This window comes from Aquarana catesbeiana, linkage group LG05 (genome assembly GCF_042186555.1).
Source record: "Aquarana catesbeiana isolate 2022-GZ linkage group LG05, ASM4218655v1, whole genome shotgun sequence".
Classification (NCBI taxonomy): domain Eukaryota; kingdom Metazoa; phylum Chordata; class Amphibia; order Anura; family Ranidae; genus Aquarana; species Aquarana catesbeiana.
Genome location: NC_133328.1, coordinates 295,903,724 through 295,927,293, shown reverse-complemented (window position 1 = coordinate 295,927,293; position 23,570 = coordinate 295,903,724). Strand labels below are relative to the sequence as shown.

Genomic DNA, 23,570 nt, shown 5'->3' with positions numbered 1-23,570 from the left:
CCCACCAGTGCCACCTCATCAGCGCATATTAATGAAGGAGAAAAATTACCTGTTTGCAAAATTTTATAACAAACTATTAAACATGATTTTTTTTTTCAAAATTTTCCAACTATTTTGTTTGTGTAGCAAAAAATAAAAATCCCAGCTGTGATTAAATACCACCAAAAGAAAGCTCTATTTGTGGGAAAAAAATTATAAAAATTTCATTTGGGTACAGTGCTGTATGACCGCGCAATTGTCATTCAAAGTGTGACAGCGCTGAAAGCTGAAAATTGGTCTGGGCAGGAGGGGGTTTTAAGTGCCCAGTAAGCAAGCGGTTAAACCTAAGCTATTGGTAAAAAGGCTTTTTCAGTTCAAGACCAATCTCAAGTCAAATTTAAGTCCCCACCCCCACTCTGCTCCCATTCTTTTTTTTGTTTTTTTGAATGATGAGATCCACTACTGCAATATCTGGGCTTTCAACTGACAGGTCTTGTTGGTACCCCTCTTCACTGCATTGCCACTCTGCTGGGTAGGTCTGAAGCCTGTAAAAACCCCACCATTGGACAACCAATATGATATGTCCACATCACCTAGACAGACCTCACCTAGAAGATGTGGGTACTAAAATATGAGCTATCCCAGTCCGGAAGAAAACCTCACAACCACAGAATCAATAAAGTAAAAGTAAAGGGACTTTTTGTGTATATTTTTTAAGTGTAGCGGTGCCCCCGTAGGAGCCACTTGAATACTCTCCCTCTTGATTTATCTCTTCAGCCTTTATTTCCACAGCCAGGCTCATTTCTTGAATAATCAGTCTAGGGGTTTTGGTTGTTTTTGATATTTTATTTAAGAACCTGACCACATTACACTCTCTTTGCGGGTAAGTTTGTTTCTATAGGGATAATTTAAAAAGGTCATTTTTCTTCAGTGCTGTCATTGTCCAGGGCAGTTTTTTTACGTGGCAGTTTCACCCCAGAGCTATCTCTTTGCAGATCAATCTCTCTTAATTGCTAAGTCAATATGTATTTTTAATCAAATATTAGTACTAACAGTACAATAGATTTATGTCTAGTTGAGAAATTATTTTAGTTTAGGGTAAAATCCAAAATGAAATGTAAAAAATTGCTGCTATCAGTAAATAGGATTTCAATGTGCCCTCTGTTTACGGAGTAGTAAACAGAGTCCTTCCTTCACCAAAGCTCATGCTCCATTCTGAACAGAGAGCTCCTTAATATAATGTTGGAACTGGTGCTGATGCTGGGAAGCAGTTGTATTACACTAAAAAGCTATTTGTATTTAAGCTTACTACCCACTATTTAATGTACATGCATTCTTTTTTTTTTTTTTTTAGACTTAAGTTAGGCTTTAACTTTGACAACATAGGGTCACTGAGGTTTGGCACACATGACTATGATAGTGAAAGTTTGAGGGCCCTTGGTATGTAACAAAAAAGTAAAAGGTGGCCTTAGAGACACTGTTGAGCTAGATCTTTTGAAGATAACCAGCTATAATTGGCCTTCTCTAAATCATCTCTAAAATAAATGTTCATTGAGTTTGTAATTGTTATGGGAGTACAGAACCTCTACATAACATAGTCCTAATTAAACAGTTCCAATTTTTATGTCAGATGTCAACCCCTTTTAGCTATGAAGCCAACTAGGAAAAAAATTACATATGCAGTAATTTACTGTATTTTCCTTATTTGATTGTTATAATGTACTGGATATACAACTTACAGAAAACAGTCTGGATGCAAGCACGACTGCTTGCAATAGATCTCATTACAAATTAAGATTAAGTGGAAAATCTGACATAGTGGTGAACTCAGTAGACAAATTAACATTGGTGATTAGAGAACCTGCAGTGACAGCAGGGTTGTATTTACCTTCTGGATCACTCAAAGAGGCACTGTATAAATACTCTGATTGCCTAATTGATATAATTACGCTTGCAAAGTATTCTTGCTGTTCAAAGCCTGTATATTTTCTCATTATAGAGATTTTGATTTGCAGAAGAATGCAGCTCCTGTATCTAGAAATCTGATTCTCTGAAGGACAGTTGTTGGACATTTGAAATTCCTAGAGTACTAGTAAAGGGCTATGAGTATTGGAAATAATGGCATGGACAAAACAATGTTTACGTAGATACCCACCAATTATAACAAATTTAATTTTGTGTCCTGAAAATATATAATTATGACAGTCATGTACACACATTCAGCTACATAGTTTGGGACATCCCATTTACTTTATTTCTTAGACTTGGTTAATTTTATTATTATTATTATTATTATACAGCATTTATATAGCGCCAACAGTTTGCGCAGAGCTCAATAAAATAAAGGCAGACATTACGGTTACATTACAATTTTAGACAAGAGGCTCATTAGAGCTTACAATATAAAAAGGAAGGCTCAATTGATACAAAAGGTAATAGCTGTGGGGGATGAGCTGATGGAGGAAGTAAAACAGTGTTAGTTAGAAGCAGGATAGGCTTCTTTAAAGGGAAGGGTTTTCAGGGATCATCTAAAGATGGATAGATTAGGGGACAATGGCACAGATTGGGGTAGGGAGTTTCAAAGGATGGGAGAAGCTCTGGAGAAATCCTGGAGGCGAGCATGGGAGGATGTGACTAGGGAACTAGAGAGCAGGAGATCTTGGGAGGACCAAAGAGAGCGGCTTGGTTGGTATTTTGGGACTAGGTTAGTCATGTAGCTAGGGGCAGAGTTATGGATGGCTTTGTAAATTATTGTTAGTACTTTGAATTTTATTCGATGGGTGAATGGAAGCCAGTGGAGGGATTGGCAGAGAGGGGTGGAGGACACTGAATGGTTGGTAAGGTGGATGAGTCTTGCAGTGGCATTCATTATGGAATGAAGGCGAGATAGTCTATGTAAAGGTAATCCAATGAGGAGGGAGTTGCAGTAGTTGAGGCGAGAGATAACCAGGGAGTGAATTAGAAGCTTGGTGGTGTCATTAGTTAAAAAGGAGCGTATTCTGAAAAGGCATGATTTGGACAAGGATTGTATGTGGGCCTGAAAGGACAGTTCAGAGTCTAAGGTTACCCCTAGCACCCTGGCATGTGGGGACGGACTGATAAAAGTGCCATTGATCTTGATAGAGAAGTCAGGGGAAGGGGCATGTGGGGGAGGAAATATTAAGAGCTCAGTTTTAGATTCAGTTTGAGGAAGTGGTTTGACATCCAGCCTAATATGTCTGTTAGTAAATCAACGATGCGTGAGGAGATTGATGGAATGATCTGAGGGGCAGAGAGATAGATTTGGGTGTCATTAGCATATAAATGGTAGTGGAAGCCATGGGAGGCTATCAGCTGACCCAAGGAGGACGTGTAGATCGAGAATTCGAGAATAGTAGAGGTCCAAGGACAGAACCTTGGGGGACCCCAACGGTAAGAGGAGTTGGAGAGGAGGAAGTGGAGTTGTAAGTTACACTGAAGGTGCAATGAGATGGGTAAGATTCGAACCAACAGAGAGTGCAGCCATGGAGACCAAGAAAATTTAGTTTTTTGAGGAGGAGGGGGTGGTCAACTGTATCAAAGGCAGCAGAAAGGTCCAAGAGTAAGAGTACAGAATAATGACCATTGGATTTGTCTGTTAGTAAGTTGTTTGCGAGTTTTAGGAGGGCAGTTTCTGTGGCGTGCTGTGGGCAAAATCCAGACTGAAGTGGATCAAGAAAGTTATTCTCAATGAGGTGGTCGCTCAGTCGGTTGTGGACTAAACGTTCAAGGAGTTTGGAGGCAAAAGGGAGTAAAGAGATGGGTCTTAGGTTGTTAAGATTGGTGGGGTCTAGTGAGGCCTTTTTTGGTATGGGAATGACCAGCGCATGTTTTAGAGGGTTGGGGAAGATGCCAGTAGAGAGTGAGAGGTTGAAGATATGAGTTAAAGTGTAGGATAGAGTCAGATGGTGACCAAAGTATTTGAGAAGGAACAGGGTCCAGGGGGCAGGAGATTAGGTGGGTGTTATAAAAAAGTTTAGTGACTTCCTCTATAGTAGCTGGGTTAAAGCGGGAAGTATTGATTGTGCAGGAGGACAAGGAGTGTAAAGTGAGGGAGATATCTGTAGGGCGGAGATTTCGAGACAAATTGTCTCAATCTTATTTTTGATGTGATTAGCAATCTCCTGGGCAGTGAGTAAGTTAGTGGGTGGAGGTAATGGAGGATGAAGTAGAGTGGTAAAGGTAGAAAAGAGTTGACGGGGACTGCGTGAGAGGGTGTTAATGAGAGTGATAAAGTAGGTCTGTTTGGCAGTGTGGAGGCAGGAATGGTATTTTTGGAGGGCAGATTTATGTTGGCTGAAATCTTGCTGTGACTTAATCTTACGCCACAGATGCTCAAGAGTGCGGCTACATTTTTTGAGGCTTCTGGTATTGTCTGTCTGCCAGGGTTGTAGAGGTCAGGGCCTGATTCTGTGCGTAGTGAGGGGGGCGAAGGTATCCAGGGTGGATGACAGTGAACTGTTGTAGACAGAAATGGTCAAGTTGGGTACCGGACAAAGATGAGATTTTGTCATAGAGAGTTTGTTTTTTGAGTTTTTTGTTACTGTTCGTATATATGGTCCGTGGACACATTGGGCACCTTCGCTGCCATTGTGCTCTTGCTGGGTGTCCAGTGTGCTCCTGTTCCTTTAAGGGGACCTGGGCTGCCTCCAGGCTCACCTGCCCCACATCTATCCATTCCATGCATGTGCTTCCACTGTGGAGACACTTATAAATTTGTAGTGTTAGGACTGCAAGCAACGCAGGGTGCCGTGACGAGGCCTTGCAGCTTTCACATGCGTTTGCAAATGTGTGCTAACTAAACCCCTGCTTTTAACAGACGGTTAGACAGGTAATTTGGTTGGTCAGCAGACTGGTTGGTGAGTTGAGCTATGGAATTGTTTTTGTCTTACAAAGATGAGATTCTGTCATAGAGACAATCTGTAGCAGAAAAAAGAAGAGAAGGGTTAAGATGGCGAAGGTTTCTACAGGTAATAGTTTGGTAGTTGGAAGGCAAGGAGGAGGCAGACAAGGAGACAGTGAAACGAATACGGTGGTGATCAGAGAGAGGAAAAGGAATATCGGAGAGGTTGTGCAGAGTGCATAGGTAGGAGAATATGAGGTCAAGGCAGTTACCAACTGAGTGAGTAGAAGCGCTTGTCCATTGTTTATAATTTTCAATATAAATTAAGCTGTTACAATATTTGTATATGTTCAGCTGGAGTGAATTTTCAATAAAGGCTAAATATCAAAGCAGAAAGTACCTGACTTAAAAAAATTATAATATTAGCTTGTTTCACTTAGGCCCAGATATGGACAAATTAAAAAAAAGCAATTACTCCAATCACTTTATTGAATTACAAATGTGTCATCACGTAATGAAATCAATTCATTACAAACCTTTAAAGTAAGGTACACATGGACAGGACATTTCGCACAACATTACAATACTAAACTTTCCTAGCACTCTTACTGCCATTGTGCTGAGCTAGGCTTCTGTTGTGTCTCTGCACCTTTAAGGAGGAGGTGTTACCTCCAGGCATACCTTTCCTCAATTTATTCATTGTTAGTAACACATTTCACAGAGGGGCCTTGACAAGGCAGTGTGGCTTTCACATATATTTTTGCAAGTGTATGCAACTAAAACTTCTATTTTTAATTTAAATCATTAATTGTGTACCATTTTTGTTTTTGTTTTTTGGCTGGTAAGTGTGCCAGAAGATGCTTGTATTGTATTACCTAGATATGAAAACCTGGTCACTACAAATGGAAATACTATAATTGTAATTGAGAAATTTCCTACCCTGCTTAATTTCACAGTAACATCACTTTAAGCTCTTGTTCACACTCTGGGTTTTCTTTGCCATAGCAATGCCTTCATGGTTACTTCCACCATGCTGCAGGAACCCCACCCCATGAGACCAACTTCTTGGTACTGTATTTTGAATGCAGGAATGTGACCAAACTACATACTGCGGGTTAAATACTACTGTAACAAACAGTGAACTCTGTCAACAGTCCACACTCCATTGTGTCATGTTCACACACTCTGTACACATGTAGGTGTTATTAATAGATAGACTGATCTTGACTTTAAAAAATTTAGCAAAAAAGACTTCAGACGATAGGTGAATGTATGGATATGATATCTTATAAACAGATAGTGCAGCACTAAAACAACAGAATTAAATTGGCATAAGGTCATTAAAATCCTTAATCACAAAATATGACATGTAGAAAATAAAATAAAAAGTCCCATATCAAGAGTCCATATAATGAGTGATGAATACAGAGAATCCTACTCCGTGCTCCGTGTAGTAAACCACACTTCAAGTGAAGAAAGGGTGATAGTCCTTAAACCAGAAAGAGTCCTGCTCCACACCCAGGGCAAGTTAATGCAACCTGCTTACCAGTTAGATATGACCACTAGATTATGAGTGGTCCGGCTGAGCACAGGAACATGGGTCTCGACAAAACCTTAAAAAGCTCTCTTCAGTCTTCACCGCTCACACGGAACTCAGAGATAAGAAAGAAAGCACTTCCATAGTGCAGTATATCACTTACTGGCTCACTCGTGTGTCGACCTCTCGAAAAGGGATAGCGTAATGATGTCACCGTCGTAGGCCCCACCCATATGATATCTTGCCAGAAGTATTTTATGTCAAATGCAACATGGGAAGAGCGTAAGGATGATATTCCACCAGTGCTGTCTTACCATCAAGGCAGCCAAAGTGATTTTACAATTATTTTCTGTGTTTTCTAGTGGTGCCTGGCGTTCTTCTGTGCAGAAAAACGCCAGTCATGTGAGTTGAGGCTTTGGTTTACTAGTGACATTTTAGGTTTTAAATTTTTTGGGGTATCCTGGTTTTTATTTTGTGTTGTTATGGACTTTTTACATTTTGGATGATTCAATTGCAGCATATCCTTTTGCTGACAATCTGTACTGGTAGCTGCTTTTTGTTTGCAGTATGCTAACTGTCTGCTGCATTATTTAAAAAGAAAGGGTGTTCGTCAAAAGCCCTGAACATTAAGAGCTGATTCACACCAGAATTTGATAAGGGAAACCCATGTTCTGTGCCCGTTTCCAGCACCACGTTTGAAATGCACTGGGTGTGCGATCTGCTGTGGGTGTCAATGTATTCCTAACAACATCCCAAACGCAGTGCATTTGCCTGGTACTGTGATACCATGCGATCCAGTTGCAGTGCATTTTTAAAAGTATTGCATGCACTGCTTTTGGTGTAATCTAGTTCAATTTCAGCCCATTCAGATGAATTAGCTGAAAATCACATCAGACTGAATCGCACAGAAGCATGTTCTTGTGCAATTCCCGGATGAACGAACTTACTTGCACTCCCTTTCCCCAAAGTAAAAAGAAAAATTTGGCATAGAGCTCTCAGAAAAAACAAAATGGCAGGTAGTCCTAAAGGCAAAAGCTGTGGCATATGACATGGAATCAGTAGGGAAAATCAAGTCCTGTAGGACAAAGCAGTGGTAGGACCATGCACATCAGACGGAGGGGGTGGTTCAGTGCCTGTCAGCATTCCAAATGAAGCCACACTCCAGCCAGTGGACAGCTGATCCAAAAATGTTTTACACACCTGTGTGGACTGAAACTATTTTTTTAATCAAAAAACAGAGTCAATTTTTGGCCCTGTTGATGGTGCTCACAAACCATGTTGCCACTGGCCAATAATCCACTTATGCCTATTGTCTCAGCATTATTGCTGCCGCCAAATGGTTCTGTCACTACCAAAGAATACCTGAGGGCTGTAGTGCTAAGAAAGAAAAAGTTGAGCTATGGGAATGACTGGGGGTGAAAAGGGAAATGCTGGTTAATTGTGTGATTTTCTTTTTTTTGTGCACTCTGTTTTTTTTTGTTTTTTTTTACCGTTTAAAAAAATAGAAGATCATAGGTATGATCATTGATCTGCAAATTATGTCATAAAACAACCTTAAAATCCAAAAAGTTGTATGTTTTTAATAAAAAATATTCCTTATTAACCCTTAGTTAACTCTAGTCAGCCCTAATTATATATTTTCCCCATGTTGCCCTTAGCTATTATTTTCTGCATTTTTTTAAATTTAAATTTGTAAGCCATTATATTTATGTTTTTTATTATTTTTATTTCATTTGTTTGTAGTTTGTTAATTATATCTAGAAAGCAAGAAAACAGAAGGGTCACAGAGGCATCTGGAGGGCCGCCTGCAAACAGAATATTAGCCTATATTCAGCATACTTTTGGAATCCAGCCAATTTAGGACTGTGTTCTTTGTGCATGGCGTGACCCTACATGCAGGATTCTGCCCGTCTGGCCTCAGTGTTCTCAGTCTTCCCTAGCAGGGGCAATACTGTTTTTGGCCCCCTCTAAATGTTGACTCTCTAGTGAAATCTTCAATCTATAACAGCTGCAAAGTGGGTGAAGCTATCAAACACACTATGCAACAGTGTTCTTTATTTTAATACAACATGGAATCTATACATGTACATGACTGGAATAAACACAATTGATAACCTATTATACCCTTATGCAGGAGATGAAATCCAGCTCTGAAACATGTTGGGTGAAGGATATCACACTGCTTTGTCATGTATTTTTGTTATGATGTATTTCCAGTTGTTCATATCATGTTTATTCCATGTTTGCAATTTTATTCATTTTTCCATCAATAAATTAATTTGATCAATACTTCATTGTACTACTACTAAGTGCCTTTAAAGTCCCACCCCTAGGGGTTTTCTTGCTTTCTAGTTATACATAGGGATGTGGCACATTAGGGAATAGCAATCACCAATATTTTCCCAGTTAATTATATATACAACACAATTTTTTAAACTAACAATAGTAAAGTTTAAGAAGGTGTTTTTTTTCTCATTTTTGTCTACAGATTGCATTAATAAGTTAATCTGAACAATGGGAATATAAACTAGGCCACATTATTTTCTAACTCTGAAGTACTAGGTTTCAATGCCTACATTTTTTGAACATGTTAATTATACAGTGAATATCTAGGCTTCGGTACATTACTGTGCTTTACCCTTAAGAAAAGACGTTTAATTATGTAACCTGTGAAACACATACTGTGCCAAAAATTTTACCATTAGTGTTTGACTTGTTTCCTTTCTTGGTCTAGAATGTATACTAAATGTTCTTTTCCTCAAAATAAAAGGTTACAAAAGTGGCTTTAAAATAAATGCCTTTACAATACTGTAGCCACAGAAAAATCAGTCAAAGTGGAGTGTATAGAAAACTAACATAAATCATGTTAAAATGTTTATTGTTAAGATGGATTGTATTAAATGGTAATAAAAAAAGGGTTATTGGTGGCAAAATTGAAATTATGTATATAACACACTGAATATTCAAACTGTTTAAAATGTTTAAATTAGATGGCTGTTTAACTGAGTAACTTTTGAACATTTGTTTAGCCAGTGAAAAGCAAACAAAAAAAGTATGTGAAATTATATATGCACTACTACCCTAACATTGTTACGAATGTTTAGTGAAGCTATGGTCAAGTATTTGTAATGTTAGAAGATAAAACATAAGTGTAAAGTAATATTTGTAGAACATTCTGAACGTATTTAACAGCACACAATACCTGGAAATTTAGATGATTATTAATAAACATTCAACATTCAACTCAAATTGAAATTTTACATCAAAACTGTTTCTCATCAGGCTGTGGGTAGAAGCAAAAATGAATGGAAATGTTTAACCTTTGATACCCAATGCAAGAGTTGTGGCCATGGTAAAGTGTGTAAACATATAGACCTCATGCACACAGTATGTTTGCTTTTCTTCTTTCCTGGTAGGAAAGAAGAAAAGGATGGCTTTGTAAGTTATAGTTAGTATCTTGAATTTAATTCAGGGACTGAGTGGCAGCCAATGGAGGGATTGGCAGAGGGGTATAGTAGACACTGAGCGGTTTGTGAGGTGGATGAACCTGGCAGCAGCGTTCATGATGGACTGAAGTGGGCATAGCCTTTTTAGAGGTAAGCCAATGAGGAGGGAGTTGCAGTAGTCGAGGTGGGAGATGACTAGGGAGTGGATTAGAAGCTTTGTGGTGACATTGGTTAGGAAGGGGCGTATCTTGGAGATGTTGCGGAGGTTGAGGCAGCAAATTTTGGATAAGATATGGGGCCGAAAGGTTAGTTCAGAGTCCAGGATTACACCTAAGACCTTGGCGTGGGGGGACAAGTTAAAAGTTTACCTGTTGATATTGACAGAGAAATCAGGGGAAGCGGCACCTGGGGGAGGAAATATCATGAGCTTGGTTTTGGGTAGGTTGAGTTTAAGGAAGTGATGTGACATCCAGGCTGATATACCTGCTAGTAAGTTGGTAATGCGTGAGGAGACAGATGGAGAGAGCTGGGGGGTGGAGAGATAGATTTGGGTGTCATCAGCATTGAGATGATATTTAAAGCTGTGGGAGGCAATCAACTGACCCAAGGAGGTGGTATAGATTGAGAAAAGGAGAGGTCCAAGAACAGAACCTTGGGGGACCCCAACGGAGAAAGGAAGAGGAGAGGAGAAAGTAGAGTTGTAACTGACACTGAAGGAGCGGTGGGATAGGTAGGATGAGAACCAGCGAAGAGTACAGTCATAGAGACCAAAGAAGTGGAGTTTATTGCGGAGGAGGGGGTGGTCCACTGTGTCAAAGACAGCAGAGAGATCCAGAAGAAGTAGTACAAAATAGTGTCCACTGGTTTTAGTCGTTAGTAGGTCATTTGAGAGTTTAAGGAGAGCAGTTTCCGTGGAGTGTTGAGGGCGAGATCTGGACTGAAGGGGATCAAGAAGTTTATTCATGGTCAGTTGGTGGCTTAATCGGTTGTAAACCAGTCTTTCAAGAAGTTTGGAGGAGAAGGCGAGTAAGGAGATGGGACGTAGGTTGTTAAGATTGGTGGGGTCCAGTGAGGGCTTTTTAAGTATGGGGGTGACTAACGCATATTTTAGAGAGTTTGGGAAGATGCCACAAGAGAGGGAGAGGTTGAAAATGTGAGTTAGAGAGTGTAGAATTGAGTCAGAGGGTGAGCGTAGCATTTGCGAGGGAGCAGGATCCAGGGGGCAGGTGGTTAGATGAGTGTTAGATAAAAGTTTATCAACCTCATTAATAGTAGCAGGGTTGAATGAGGGAAGTAATGATTGTATCTGTGGACATGGGGTGTTGCATGGGGGAGGTTTTTGCGCATTGGAGATCTCCTCATGAACTGTATCAATCTTAGTTTTGAAGTGATTGGCGATCTCCTGGGCAGTGTTAATGTTAAATGTTAATGGACTGAATATACCGGAGAAGTGTACAATAGGTCCTATGTGAACTCTGGCTATGCGTACACAAGTGGTATTCGTACAAGAAACCCATTTTCAATCTGGGTAGATACCAAAATTTAAGGATGAATGGTATCCACAGGTTTTCCACAGTACAACCCCAGATTCCAAGACGAGGGGGGTGAGCATCCTGCTCTCTGGGATGCTTCCATGGTCTTGTGTTGATCAAATGAGCAATCCGGAGGGACGCTATCTCTTTCTTAAGGGTGATTTAGCTGGCCGTCGAGTCACCTTAGCGTCTATTTATTTACCGAATCAGGCTCAGCTGAGTTGTCTGAACGGAATTCTTAATAATCTACAAGTTTTCATGGAGGGTGGGCTGATATTGGGTGGAGATCTTAATGTGGCTCTTGACCCTTTACTGGATGTTTCTAAATCTGCTACACATCTATCATATCAATATCTTAGACAAATAAAAAGCTCTACAATCTATGCGACTTGTAGATGTTTGGAGAGTCCAGCATCCAGCTGAGCGTGATTATACTTTCTATTCGGTGCCACACGATAGTTATTCTCAAATTGACTAAGTATTAGTATCTCAATCTTTATTACCAGCGGTGGCGAATTCTTCAATCGGGACACAAATGGTGTCAGACCATGCCCTGGCGTTTATAGATCTCCAGCTGATTAAGCTAGACCCTGGAATTGGAAACTTAACGAATCGTTGATACAGGAAGGTCATCTACGAAACGATCTTACTAGTGAATTGATCAGAATTTTTAAAGAAAATGATAGATGAAATATCTCCATTTACAATATGGGAAATGCATAAATGCGTTATGAGAGGCATATTGATTAAAAAGGCGACGGAAATACGGAAAAATATCCAAGCTGCATTTCGGGCTCAATTAAATATGGTAGCAGATTTAGAAATTAAAAATAAAAAATCACTTTCACAATCCATAGCAGTAGACCTTAGGTTAGAACGTGAAAAACTATCCTCTGATGAGACAAGAGACTAGTATACAGATATTGAGGGCTAGGAATATATATTATGAACAAGGGAATAAATCAGGCAAACTGCTGGCCCAATAAATTAGGGAAAACTCACAGAGAAATTATGTCCCACATATAGACTCTGATGGCGGGAATCGTACTTTCGTATCTAGTAAAATTGCAGAGGTCTTTCGAGAATATTATTAGTTGTTATATAATCTACAGACTAATATCTCGTCAGATCAGATTGTACAAAAGCAACAATCAATCCAAGATTATCTTGCATCCTCAAGTCTACCATCAATCTCTGAGGATGCGTCCGAATTACTAAATGCGCCAATATCATTAGATGAATATATGAGTGCAATTAATATGTTTAAGCCCCATAAAGCCCCTGGCCTTGATGGGTACACAGTAGTTTGCTATAAGGCATTTGCTTCTATCTTAGGTCCGAGATTTATAAAAGTATTTAACTCCCTTTTAGAAGATCGACCTATACCGAGAGATACTCTCAGGGCAAATATTGCAGTTATTCCCAAGGAGGGTAAGGACCATGCCCAATGTAAGAACTATAGACCTATTTCATTATTAAATGTTGATTTAAAAAATTTTACACGGATATTAGCCACAAGGCTACAACCTCTCCTTCAAATTGTCATCCACCCTGACCAGGTAGGCTTTATGCCTACTAAAGAGGCAAAAGATAACACCATTAGAGCTCTAGATATTATCCACTTGGCTCACTCTCGTAAAATACCATTGTGTGTGTTATCTTCTGATACAGAAAAAGCCTTTGACGGGCTGATTGGACATTTTTGAAGGAAACGTTGACTCACATTGGAGTAGGGAAAGCGTTCGGTAAATGGATAGAGGCTATATACCCTGCCCCATCCGCAGCGGTAAGAATCAACGAGGCGACCTCCTCATATTTTAATATGAGTAATGGTACAAGAAAGGGCTGTCCTCTGTCTCCAATGATTTTTATATTAACCCTTGAACCATTCTTGCGTCATGTCCGACGAAATATTGATATTCAAGGCTGTGTGATCGATAAATCGGAGCATAAAACGACGGCTTTTGCAGATGATATACTGTTCTTACATCACCAGAAACCAAGCTACCATTTTTTTTTTAAATGCGTTTGATCGCTATAGCTTACTTTCAAATTTTAAATTTAACGTTCAAAAATCGGAAATATTAAATATTACGTTGTCAACTACATGCGCACAGGCTCTCCAATCATCGTTTTCTTTTCCATGGGCATCTTCATTTTTGACATATTTAGGAGTTAAATTGACCTCCTCAATAGACAAAGTCTTTCAAGCAAATTTTCCACCATTATTACAGGAATTTTCTTCCGATTTAGAAAGATGGAACAACATGGATAGGTAGGAACGCTATCCTTAAAATAAATATTCTACCAAGATCATTGTACCTTTTTCAGACTCTGCCAATAGCTATCCTAGAGTCCTTTTTGAAATCATTACGCAGTGCCTTTATTAGACTTATTTGGGCAAAAAAGCATCCCCGTCTATATTTTCATTTATTGGCTATTTTAAAAACCCAGGGGGTGTGGCTTTTCCAGATCCGATAAGATACTACAAAGCAGCACACCTTGCCTGGTGTAGAGACGAAGGACATAAGATTTAGGTAGCGATCAACCAATCATGTACGGAGATTCCACTCCGATGCCTGCCATGGTTACAGTTGAGAACACTGGGAACCTTAAGTTACCGCCTCCTAATAGGGGCAACTCTAAAAGTAATCCAACAGAGTCATCTCTTTTCAAAACTGGATGGGGAAATTACTCGTCTTTATCCAGTTTTGGCAAACCCGTTATTTCCCCCTGGCTATACAGACAGTCGTTTTAAACAAATTATGTGGCGTGGTAAATTTCGATTAGGAGACTTTCTTGAAGCATCAAGGTTGAAGACCAGGGTGGAAATACAGTCACTGTTTAGTCCACCATTGGATCCATGGTGGATGCAACAGCTTACTCATTTCCTTAATAGGGGTGGAGAGATCGGACCGTTTAAACACACCTATGGAAAATCTATGTTTTATAGAAAAGCCTTCTGTCCATGGGGTATCTGAGGTATACAAAATACTAATAGACCCCCCTGAAGACTTTGTTCCAAGATTCCTTTTGAAATGGGAAAGAGATTTAGACATTACATTTTCTAAGGAGCAACGGAGCTATATTTTATATTTTGCCCATTATTCCTCCACAGCTAGTAAATACCAAGAGCTATGTTATAAAATTCTTACAAGGTGGTATAAACTTCCATCACTATTACAAAAAATGTATTCGGAGAGGACAAATACATGTTGGCAGTGTGGAGAGTCAGAGGGTAATATGCTTCATATCTTTTGGTCATGTTGGAAGTTAGTGGATTTCTGGTCTAAAGTGCGAGATACTATAGGACAGTTAACAGACTATGATTTGGGGTTTGACCCAGCAAGATATCTTCTTCACTTTTCTGACCTTTCAAAACATAAATATCGGAACTCGCTGGTCGCTCATCTTTTGAATGCGTCAAAGGCCTGTATCCCGGCCATTTGGAGGCAGGAGTCACCCCCCTCGATCTCCCCATGGTTCAAAAAAATAGCTGATATATATACCATTGAAAAAGGTATTGCAATTATGCAAGGTAAGGAAGAGAAATTGTGCGCTTGGGGAGGGGGAGCAGGTGGGGTCTTAGGGGGAAGGAAGAGAGTGAGAGTATTTAATTATTCCTGTAGAAAAGTCCTTTTTTTTCCTCTCTCTCCTCTCCTTATCGCTCTCTCTGGTAAATAGTATCTGTGTATAAGTGAGAGGTGGAGAGGGAAAGAAATATACACATGAATGGTAGAATGGGTATATAAGAGAGAAGAGGGAACCATTTTCCCCCTCCCCCATTTTATTTATTTTTTATTTATTTTTTTGTTTGTTTGATAAGCCATATATATCCACTGAAAATAGAATTGATGTATGTTAAGCTATATTTTGTGATTTGCAAGCAACTAAAATGTTTTTGTTTATATGTATAAACATTTTTGAAAAAATAAAATATAGAATTAAAAAAAAGAATGCATTAGGTATTCATCTGGATCTAAAAGTATGCTCAAAAAGCAAAGATTCTTGGTAATTCAGTAAATTTGATTACAGTTTTTGAAAAATTGAGGACAGTAAATCTACAAGGGTAGCAACCAGTTTTGCTGCTAGTGAATGTTATTAAATGGGCTGCTATATAATTGGTTGTTTTGGGCACCATATTTTCCTTTCTATGTTTTTTATACACTTACCCCAATCCATGTTGTTATCATTATAAACGGCATTATCTCATAAATATAGTTTGAAAATACCAATGCTCTTTAAAATACTTGCCAGTTAATTTACTTATAAAGCAAGTATCACAGAAAGCAATTTAAGTGTTAATAATCCCTAATCTAGAAAAATAACATATCCAGTTGGATAAAATAATGGTGTGTAATTCCATTGCACTGAGTCATAGTTCTATTTTACTCTATACCGGGAAAACATGTAATGGTAACTTAGAACATCATCTTATCATTAATAATTATATATCATAGTAGAATAAACGGCTTGTTGTGAAGCATGTCCAACTGGCAGGATAAATGCAGGTTTATTTAATAAACAATGCAAGGAGGAAAGTGATATTTGTAAAGTGTTTTAACACCTTAGCAACCAGATTTTATTTGGAGTACAGGCCCCTTGCTTGGGGGGGGGGGTTGTGGATAAACTGTTGAAGCAGACCGTTCACTACAGTGAACTGGTAAGGTGCCCTTTGGATTACTTTTTACCTGTTCACTAAAACACTGGGGAATGTGAAAAAAACAGCTCTGCTTTTTTACAGACCTGTGCTTGGTGATATGGGCAATGTGCTTTACCATATGGGCTGATGTGTAAATCATTCTACACAAAACAGTCCTTGCTCGTGGCAACCATTCAGCTTCCAACTGTCATTCCTGCAGTCTGGGTTTGAAAATGAAAAAGTATTCTAGTTAGTTGTTCCACTAATTGTCTCATTTTGTTTTAATAAATGTTTTACCTGAATCCACAGTCATGTGACATGTTGGGCCCAAATCTTCTTTCCTCTGAACTGCAGTGTGGGAAGAACCTCTCTTAAGTATTTGCATCACTTGATACTTGGTGATGTAGATGCTTCCTATTGGCTGTCCATTGCTTGGGGCCTCTAGGGGAGGGCCCTAAAGAGCTCAAGCAGTGGCAGATAAGTAGTCTTCACTACTGAAATAGGTGTTGCAGAGAGCATTATGATGGCAGACTCAGGTAATTAAACAAAGCTGTTAAAATGTAATAAGTAAGGGTGATATTACCCAGTGATCAACTTTAAACAACACGGCACAACTTTTAGAGGGTATGATAGAAGGCTGTCCTCCAACAAACAGCAAAATCCTTTCTTGTATTAAGAGAGGTATGGACTTCAGAGAGAGAGATATCATTTTGCCCCTGTACAAATCATTAGTCATCTGGAATATGCAGTTCAGTTTTGGGCACCAATTCACAAAAAAGATATCAGGTGTCTGGAGAAAATGCAGAAATAGACAACCAAACTGATAAGAGGCATGGAGAAGCTCAACTATGGGGAAAGATTAGAGGAATGGAATGTATTCTTTCTTGAGAAGAGGAGATTAAGGGAGGATATGATCAACATGTGTAAATGCATAAGTGGTCTATAAAGTCCATCACTTTAAGGTCATCGCAGAGGACAAAGGAGGCACTCTTTAGGTCTGGAGGAAAATAGATTTAGGCTGGGTTCACACTATTGGGAATTGGCTTTGGGTTTCCCCACATCCCATTCACATAGCGGGAGATTGTGACCGGCTCTCTATGGAGCCGGTTCATACATCTCTGGAGCGTCTCTGGTGCGAGTTGCACAGGAGTCCTGTGCTTCTTTTGGTCCATTTTAGGACTGAAATCAGACCTGAACCGGTGAATGGAGACACACCGGACCCCCTGCTGTGAGCCGCTCCATGCTCTAATGTGAACCCAGCCTTAATCTCCAAATACAAAAAGGTTTCTTCACAGTAAGAGCTGTGAAAATGTGGAATAGACTCCTGCAAGAGCTGGTTCTGGCTAGCTCAGTAGATTGCTTTAAAAAAAGCCTGGATTCCTTCCTAAATGTACACAATATAACTGGATACTAACATTTATAGGTAAAGTTGATTCAGGGAATGCCCGATTCCTTCTTGGGGGATCAGGAAAGATTTTTTTCCCCCTGCTGGAGCAAATTGGATCATGCTTTGCTGGGAGGGGAGGGGGGGGGTTATCATTTTTTTATATTTTTTTATAATTGTCCCCTCATCTCCAATAATAATTTTTCCAAAATAAAGTCTAGAAAATGAAAAAAAAAGATTTAAAACTTTAAAATCTTAACTCTCTTACCAATGCATAATATGCTGGGACTACGTTTTTTTTCATAACTGTGGCATATCTCTGAATGAAATGCAGACCAATAAGAGTAAACGTTTGTTTCTGAAGTGGTTAAATAAAAATTGTAAATCACATGACCCACCTAGAATAAAAAAATCTTATTTTTGAAATCAGAGTCCCCATTTTCATCTCTGAGCATCCTGGAAATGTATTATTGGGTGTATCTGGCTAAAATGAATAAACGTAGCATATGGGTAAATAATTTGGGTACTGTATTCTGTTCTTGTTTGCCAATGCAAGTTGTTGTATTTTATTACTTTGGCACTAATAAAGTTTTTCTTAGCCTTATATGTTTTATTCTGTTCATCTAATGTAAAATCCCAAGCATAATTATTTTTTTTCTTTGAATGGATTAGGGAAGGATTACCCATTCCAATTTGTTTATTGCTGTCTGTGTTCCCATTGAGAAAATGCCCCCTCATTGTCCGTCTAAAACAAGAACTTAGGGTTAATCTCCAAACAGAGAGGTTCTAACTTTCCTGCTGTATACAAAACTAGGAGAGGTATATGTTTACTTTTTTTTTAATGACTAGCTCATTTGTGCCCTCAGAAAACATACTTTGTACTTGTGTTTTGTTATCAGGTATCCATTGTCACCAGGAATTAAAAGCAGTGATCTTCATATATTCAACTTTGAAGAAAATGGAGGGACCCGTTATACATCGAAAGCATCCAGTAGACATAACCACCATCATCAACATCATCACCATCACGCCCTCTCTTCTTATGGACACCTTGTCACTGATAGTAAAGATAACATTTCTGGAGGTACCAGTACAAGCAGTAAGTGTAACTTTTTGCTGTTTATTAATAGTCAGAATTTGTATTATCATCAGAACATTTTAATACTCTTGTTCAAATCTACAACATATGAAACTAGTGGCAGATCTTCCACCATAGCTGCTAGTCAAACACATAAACATTTTTAGCAGTCTTAAATTGGAGTTCCACCCCAAAAAAAAAATTTAGTAATGTGCATAAAAAAAATAAAAAAAAAATTTGGAGAAAATTTTTTTTTTTACTCACCTCTAAATGGCTGTTGCTAGGGGGTCCCTCATAGTCTGCCTCCTTCAGTGCCTGGGCTGGTGACATCACTTCCCTCGGCGCAGGAAGGGAGATTGCCTCTCTACCCTCCCTCTTGTCAATCATCTGGGACACGTGACTGGTCCCAGATGATTATGGGGCCAGTGACGGCATGCGGCACGGCTCGCGCATGCGCAGTGGGTGCCTGGCTGTGAAGCCACAGCCGGGCGCCCATAGTTAAAAATTCCGGCGCTGCCAAGCTGAGGGGGGGAGAGCGGGGCTTCGATCCCCTGCATCACTGGACCCTGGGACAGGTAAGTGTCCGATTAAAAGTCAGCAGCTGCAGTATTTGTAGCTGCTGACTTTTAATTGTTTTTTTTTAATGGGAACCCCACTTTAAGTGGATTCCAAAATATACAAATGTAACAAAGAAGGAATACATTTAAATTGAATAAAAAACGTTTTTGTCCCTTTAAAATGTTGCAATTACTGAAAAAAGATTTTGTTAATATGCCTAAAAATCAGTAGTGAGCTGACAACACAATGCTTCTTAAGTCACAAGCCCTGCCCAGTTCCCTCATCTGCTGGAATACAGATCACATATCTCTCTCTTTATCTCTCTCTTTAACATAATAACATAAGGAAAAGGTGTTTTGTAGTCCTGCAGAGGAGCAAGTGCTGATAACATTGCTATCCTTGTTTTAAGTAGGAAACCATTTCTGTACCTACTAAATTCAAACATTTATCATAACCCTAATGTATTTGATTAATCTTGATACTATTTTCATATATCTTATAATCTTCCCACTTTAGTAAGGCATACACAGACAGTAAATTATGCATGCCTGGACTTTAGACCTGCATGTAATAAAATCAGGTACTATATGGCTAAAATGGACCATTTGTAGAAGGGTATGTTTTTTTTCTGTTTATTTACAGGCACCAACAACAAGCTTTATATTTAAAGTTACTTTGGCTCATTCTCTGCAAGAGGATATTTTCTTGTTTTTCACTTTCCTAATGCAAAGATGGGAGATTGAGAAATGCATTGTTTAAATTTTACATAATTTCATGTAGTATGCCAGTATATTGTCACAACTTATTGTTGGTGGGAAACCTATATAGCCTTTTCAATTATGGATTACAAATCAGAATGTATTAGATCTGATATTATGCTGTCATTGCTCATATACTGTAATCTGATAGCCCAGGGGTGAGTTGTATATCAGAAAATGAGCGTATATGAGTCAGGAGATTAATTCGCTTTTGAACACAATTTATACTTCCCGACATATTAAGGGGTAAGCTTTTACAAGATTAAAAGTGGAAGGTGGGCAAAAATGTACCGCCATTCACATATGGGACAGTAGCAGACAAAATAGTTTAAATAAAAATAAAATGAAAAAAAATTACACTTTATTTACAGGTCTATTGTACTTGCCTATGATTGGTTTAAAAGGTTTTCAACTATCCTGAAATGAGTCAGTACCTATAAAAGAAAAGAAAATGCATCATTATTGCAGCATTGTTGGCGGGGATCCAAGGAGAAGCACGTCTGTGGCTGTTTGTGCTGACATGGAGTCGCTATTAAAACAGATTATGGAGCGGGCTAGCACTGTAGACTGAGCCGAATGGACGCAGCATCGCCTGGGTTTACCAGTGGCTTCCTTGGTGTCTCTCCTTGACGTTGGTGTCCCCCAGCTCTGTCTGTCCTTTGCTGACATAGCCCCGCCACTGTTTCCAGCTATTGATGCTGTGACTGTCTCTGGTGACGTTGTTCCAGTCTCCTCCCTTGTACTTCCGAACTCCCATGATAGCTGACGAGATCTCACTCAAGCAGCGGGTACTTTGACTGATGTCCATACGGAACGACTTGTGACACAGAAGAGGATGTGAAAGAGGCCGCTCAGATTCGATTCCCCATCCCAGCCAAGGGACAGGGGACAAGTTAAAAAATCTGCAATTAGAGGGAGAGGTAAAAAAAATATCTGCACAGCCTGCTACTGTGATTAATGACGACATTTACTCACAATGCAATTACTCAGCCTACTGCAAATAATACTACTGTTGTTGTGGTTAACAACTCCTTGCCTGCAATTTCTTTGTCTACCAATTTTAGCCAGCACTTTAATACGGAGTTAGCTCAACAAAGCAGTATTAATTCACTTGACTCTTTTCATGCATTATGTCCTTATGTAGCACTGTTGTCTGAAGCCAGCTTGTTGGAGAAAGTGGCACCTACATCACATAACAACCAGGCGGTTGCTATGACTACCGACTCATTGCAAGCTGTTCCATCCACTGCCCTTAGCAATGTTACATTGGTTAACCCTTCCGTGTCCGCCACTAATATGACTAGAGGTGAGTCTTTTGATGCCTCTGTATTACAAGAAATTGCTGTTTCTATGTCAAATTTATAGTCTAAATTGTTGCCTTCTTCCAATTCGTCACAATCCTCTCATGCAGGGTTAGTTTCAGTTTGGAAAGACAATATGCTTTCTAACAACAGTTCGCCTGTGCTTCCTAATGTTTCCTTAGCTACGTCAATGGTGACTATAGAACCTTTACCATCTTCTTCTTCTATTGTACCTGAAACTTGTCTGAAAGAAGTTCTCTTGTGTGAACTGTCACCATTGAGATTTCATCTTACAAATGCCATAAAAGAAAAGAATGGAAAGGGGATTATATTGATCTCCTGTCTACTAGAGAGACTGGTATTGACAAAAGTGAAAGTGATAAATATATTGATGATAAACATAAACATTCTATTCCCCATAGTTTTAATAATTGGCTTCAAGCATTCAGTATTTTTGCTAGTGTTCTAGGGAAACAGCGTCCTGATCTATGCAGTGGTCTTTTCCAGCATGTGGATATTATATTGGAGGCATACAAACATTTTCCGGGACTTTCCTGGTTTTACTATGACAAATCTTTTCATCAAAAGCGTTTGGTGCACGGTTCTTTGAAATGGGGCATGAAAGACATTGGTCTTTGGTTAAACCTGTTATTGCCTCAGAAGCCAGTTTTGAAACCATCTGTACCTGCACCTGGACAATACCACAAAAGTTTATGCTTCAACTTTAATGAGTCATTGTAAATGGTCTCATAATTGCAAGTATAAGCATGAGTGTGCTCACTGTGCAGGAGCACACCCTGCTGTGCATTACTTTAAGAAATTGGCATCTAATTCCACGCCTACTACTAACAATGTTTTTCTTAAAAGCGGTAACACCGGTGAACTTGGTAAACATGTTACCATGGCTTTGCCATTACCCAGATCACAAGGCAGCGGACATTCTAATTTATGGTTTCAGCAATAGTTTCCAATTACCTTCGTTCATAGGCTCTGGTTGTGTTGTTTTTGATAACTTACATTCTGTTAGATTGCATGAGTAAGTGGTTAAGCCCCGCTTGAGGTAAATGCTGCCCAGCTTGAAGTGCCTGTGCCTGCTGCTCAGCCTGATGTGTTCCTGTTCACTGCCCAGCCTGATGTGTTCCTGTCCACTGCTCAGCCTGATGTGTTCCTGTCTGCTGCCCAACTTGGTGTGTTCCTGTCCGCTGCCCAGCTTGGTGTGTTCCTGTCTGCTGCCCAGCTTGAAGTGCCCATGCCTGCTGCCCAGCTTGAAGTGCCCGTGCCTGCTGCCCAGCTTGAAGTGCCCGTGCCTGCTGCCCAGCTTGAAGTGCCAGTGCCTGCTGACCAGCTTGATGTGCCTGCTGCCCAGCTTGAAGTGCCCGTGCCTGCTGCCCAGCTTGAAGTGCCAGTGCCTGGTGACCAGCTTGATGTGCCTGCTGCCCAGCTTGAAGTGCCCGTGCCTGCTGCCCAGCTTGAAGTGCCAGTGCCTGCTGACCAGCTTGATGTGCCTGCTGCCCCACTTGATGTGCCTGTGCCTGCTGCCCAGCTTGAAGTGCCCGTGCATGCTGCCCAGCCTGATGTGTTCCTGTTCGCTGCCCAGCCTGATGTGTTCCTGTCCGCTGCTCAGCTTGATGTGTTCCTGTCCACTGCCCAGCCTGATGTGTTCCTGTCTGCTGTTCAGCCTGATGTGTTCCTGTCCGCTGCCCAGCTTGGTGTGTTCCTGTCCACTGCCCAGCTTGGTGTGTTCCTGTCCGCTGCCCAGCTTGGTGTATTCCTGTCCGCTGCCCAGTTTGGTGTGTTCCTGTCCACTGCCCAGCCTGATGTGTTCCTGTCTGTTGCCTAACCCGATGTATTCCTGTCTGCTACCCAGCCTGATGTGCCACTGCCAGGCTTGAGGTGCCCGCTGCCCGGCTGGACATCATGGACTTTCCCCAGCAACGGCTAGTTGGAGCGTCCGGAGGTCGCTCCTTCGAGGGGGGGTACTGTCGCTGGTAATATCGATCATTTGGCGTGCAGTACTGAGGTCCACCAGCAGGTGTCTCCTGGCAGTTTGGAGCTGTCAGAAGAGCTTTCTCCTGCTGGTATTCTGTCACCTTTGAGCCGCAGTACTGGCGTCCACCAGTGGAGGAATCCTGGCAGTATGGAGTAGGTATTCCCCTCTGCAGACAGGTGTCACCTGACCTTAATTAGCAGCTGCAGTGTAAATACCCGGCAAGTACACACTCATCTTGCCCTGGTATTTTCCTTGAGCCCTGACCTGCAGCCTGCATCCTGTTTACCTGATTCCTGAAACCTGATTCCTGTTCCTGAGACCTGATTCCTGTTTTTCTGTTCCCTGTCTGTTTCCTTGCTCTGGACCCTAAGTCTTGTATCTGACTCCTCCTTCCTGTGATCCATCCATCCTCTCTTGTCCTGTTTGTTTCCCTTCCCCAGCTGCTGACCTCCTGTTGATGACCCTGGCCTGGCTCTGTTTATGATCTCGGTATTTCCCTTACTT

The 23,570-nt window shown here is 40.3% G+C and overlaps 1 protein-coding gene across 2 annotated transcripts in view; it reads left to right on the top strand.

Moving 5' to 3' along the window:
* EPB41L4B (erythrocyte membrane protein band 4.1 like 4B) overlaps positions 1-23,570 on the top strand; it is a 910,607-nt gene that overhangs the window by 574,094 nt on the left and 312,943 nt on the right. For both annotated transcript variants that reach the window (XM_073630789.1, XM_073630788.1), the window contains one exon: positions 18,281-18,480. In XM_073630789.1, the coding sequence (XP_073486890.1) occupies positions 18,281-18,480 (200 nt within the window). The remainder of the gene's footprint in view (positions 1-18,280; positions 18,481-23,570) is intronic.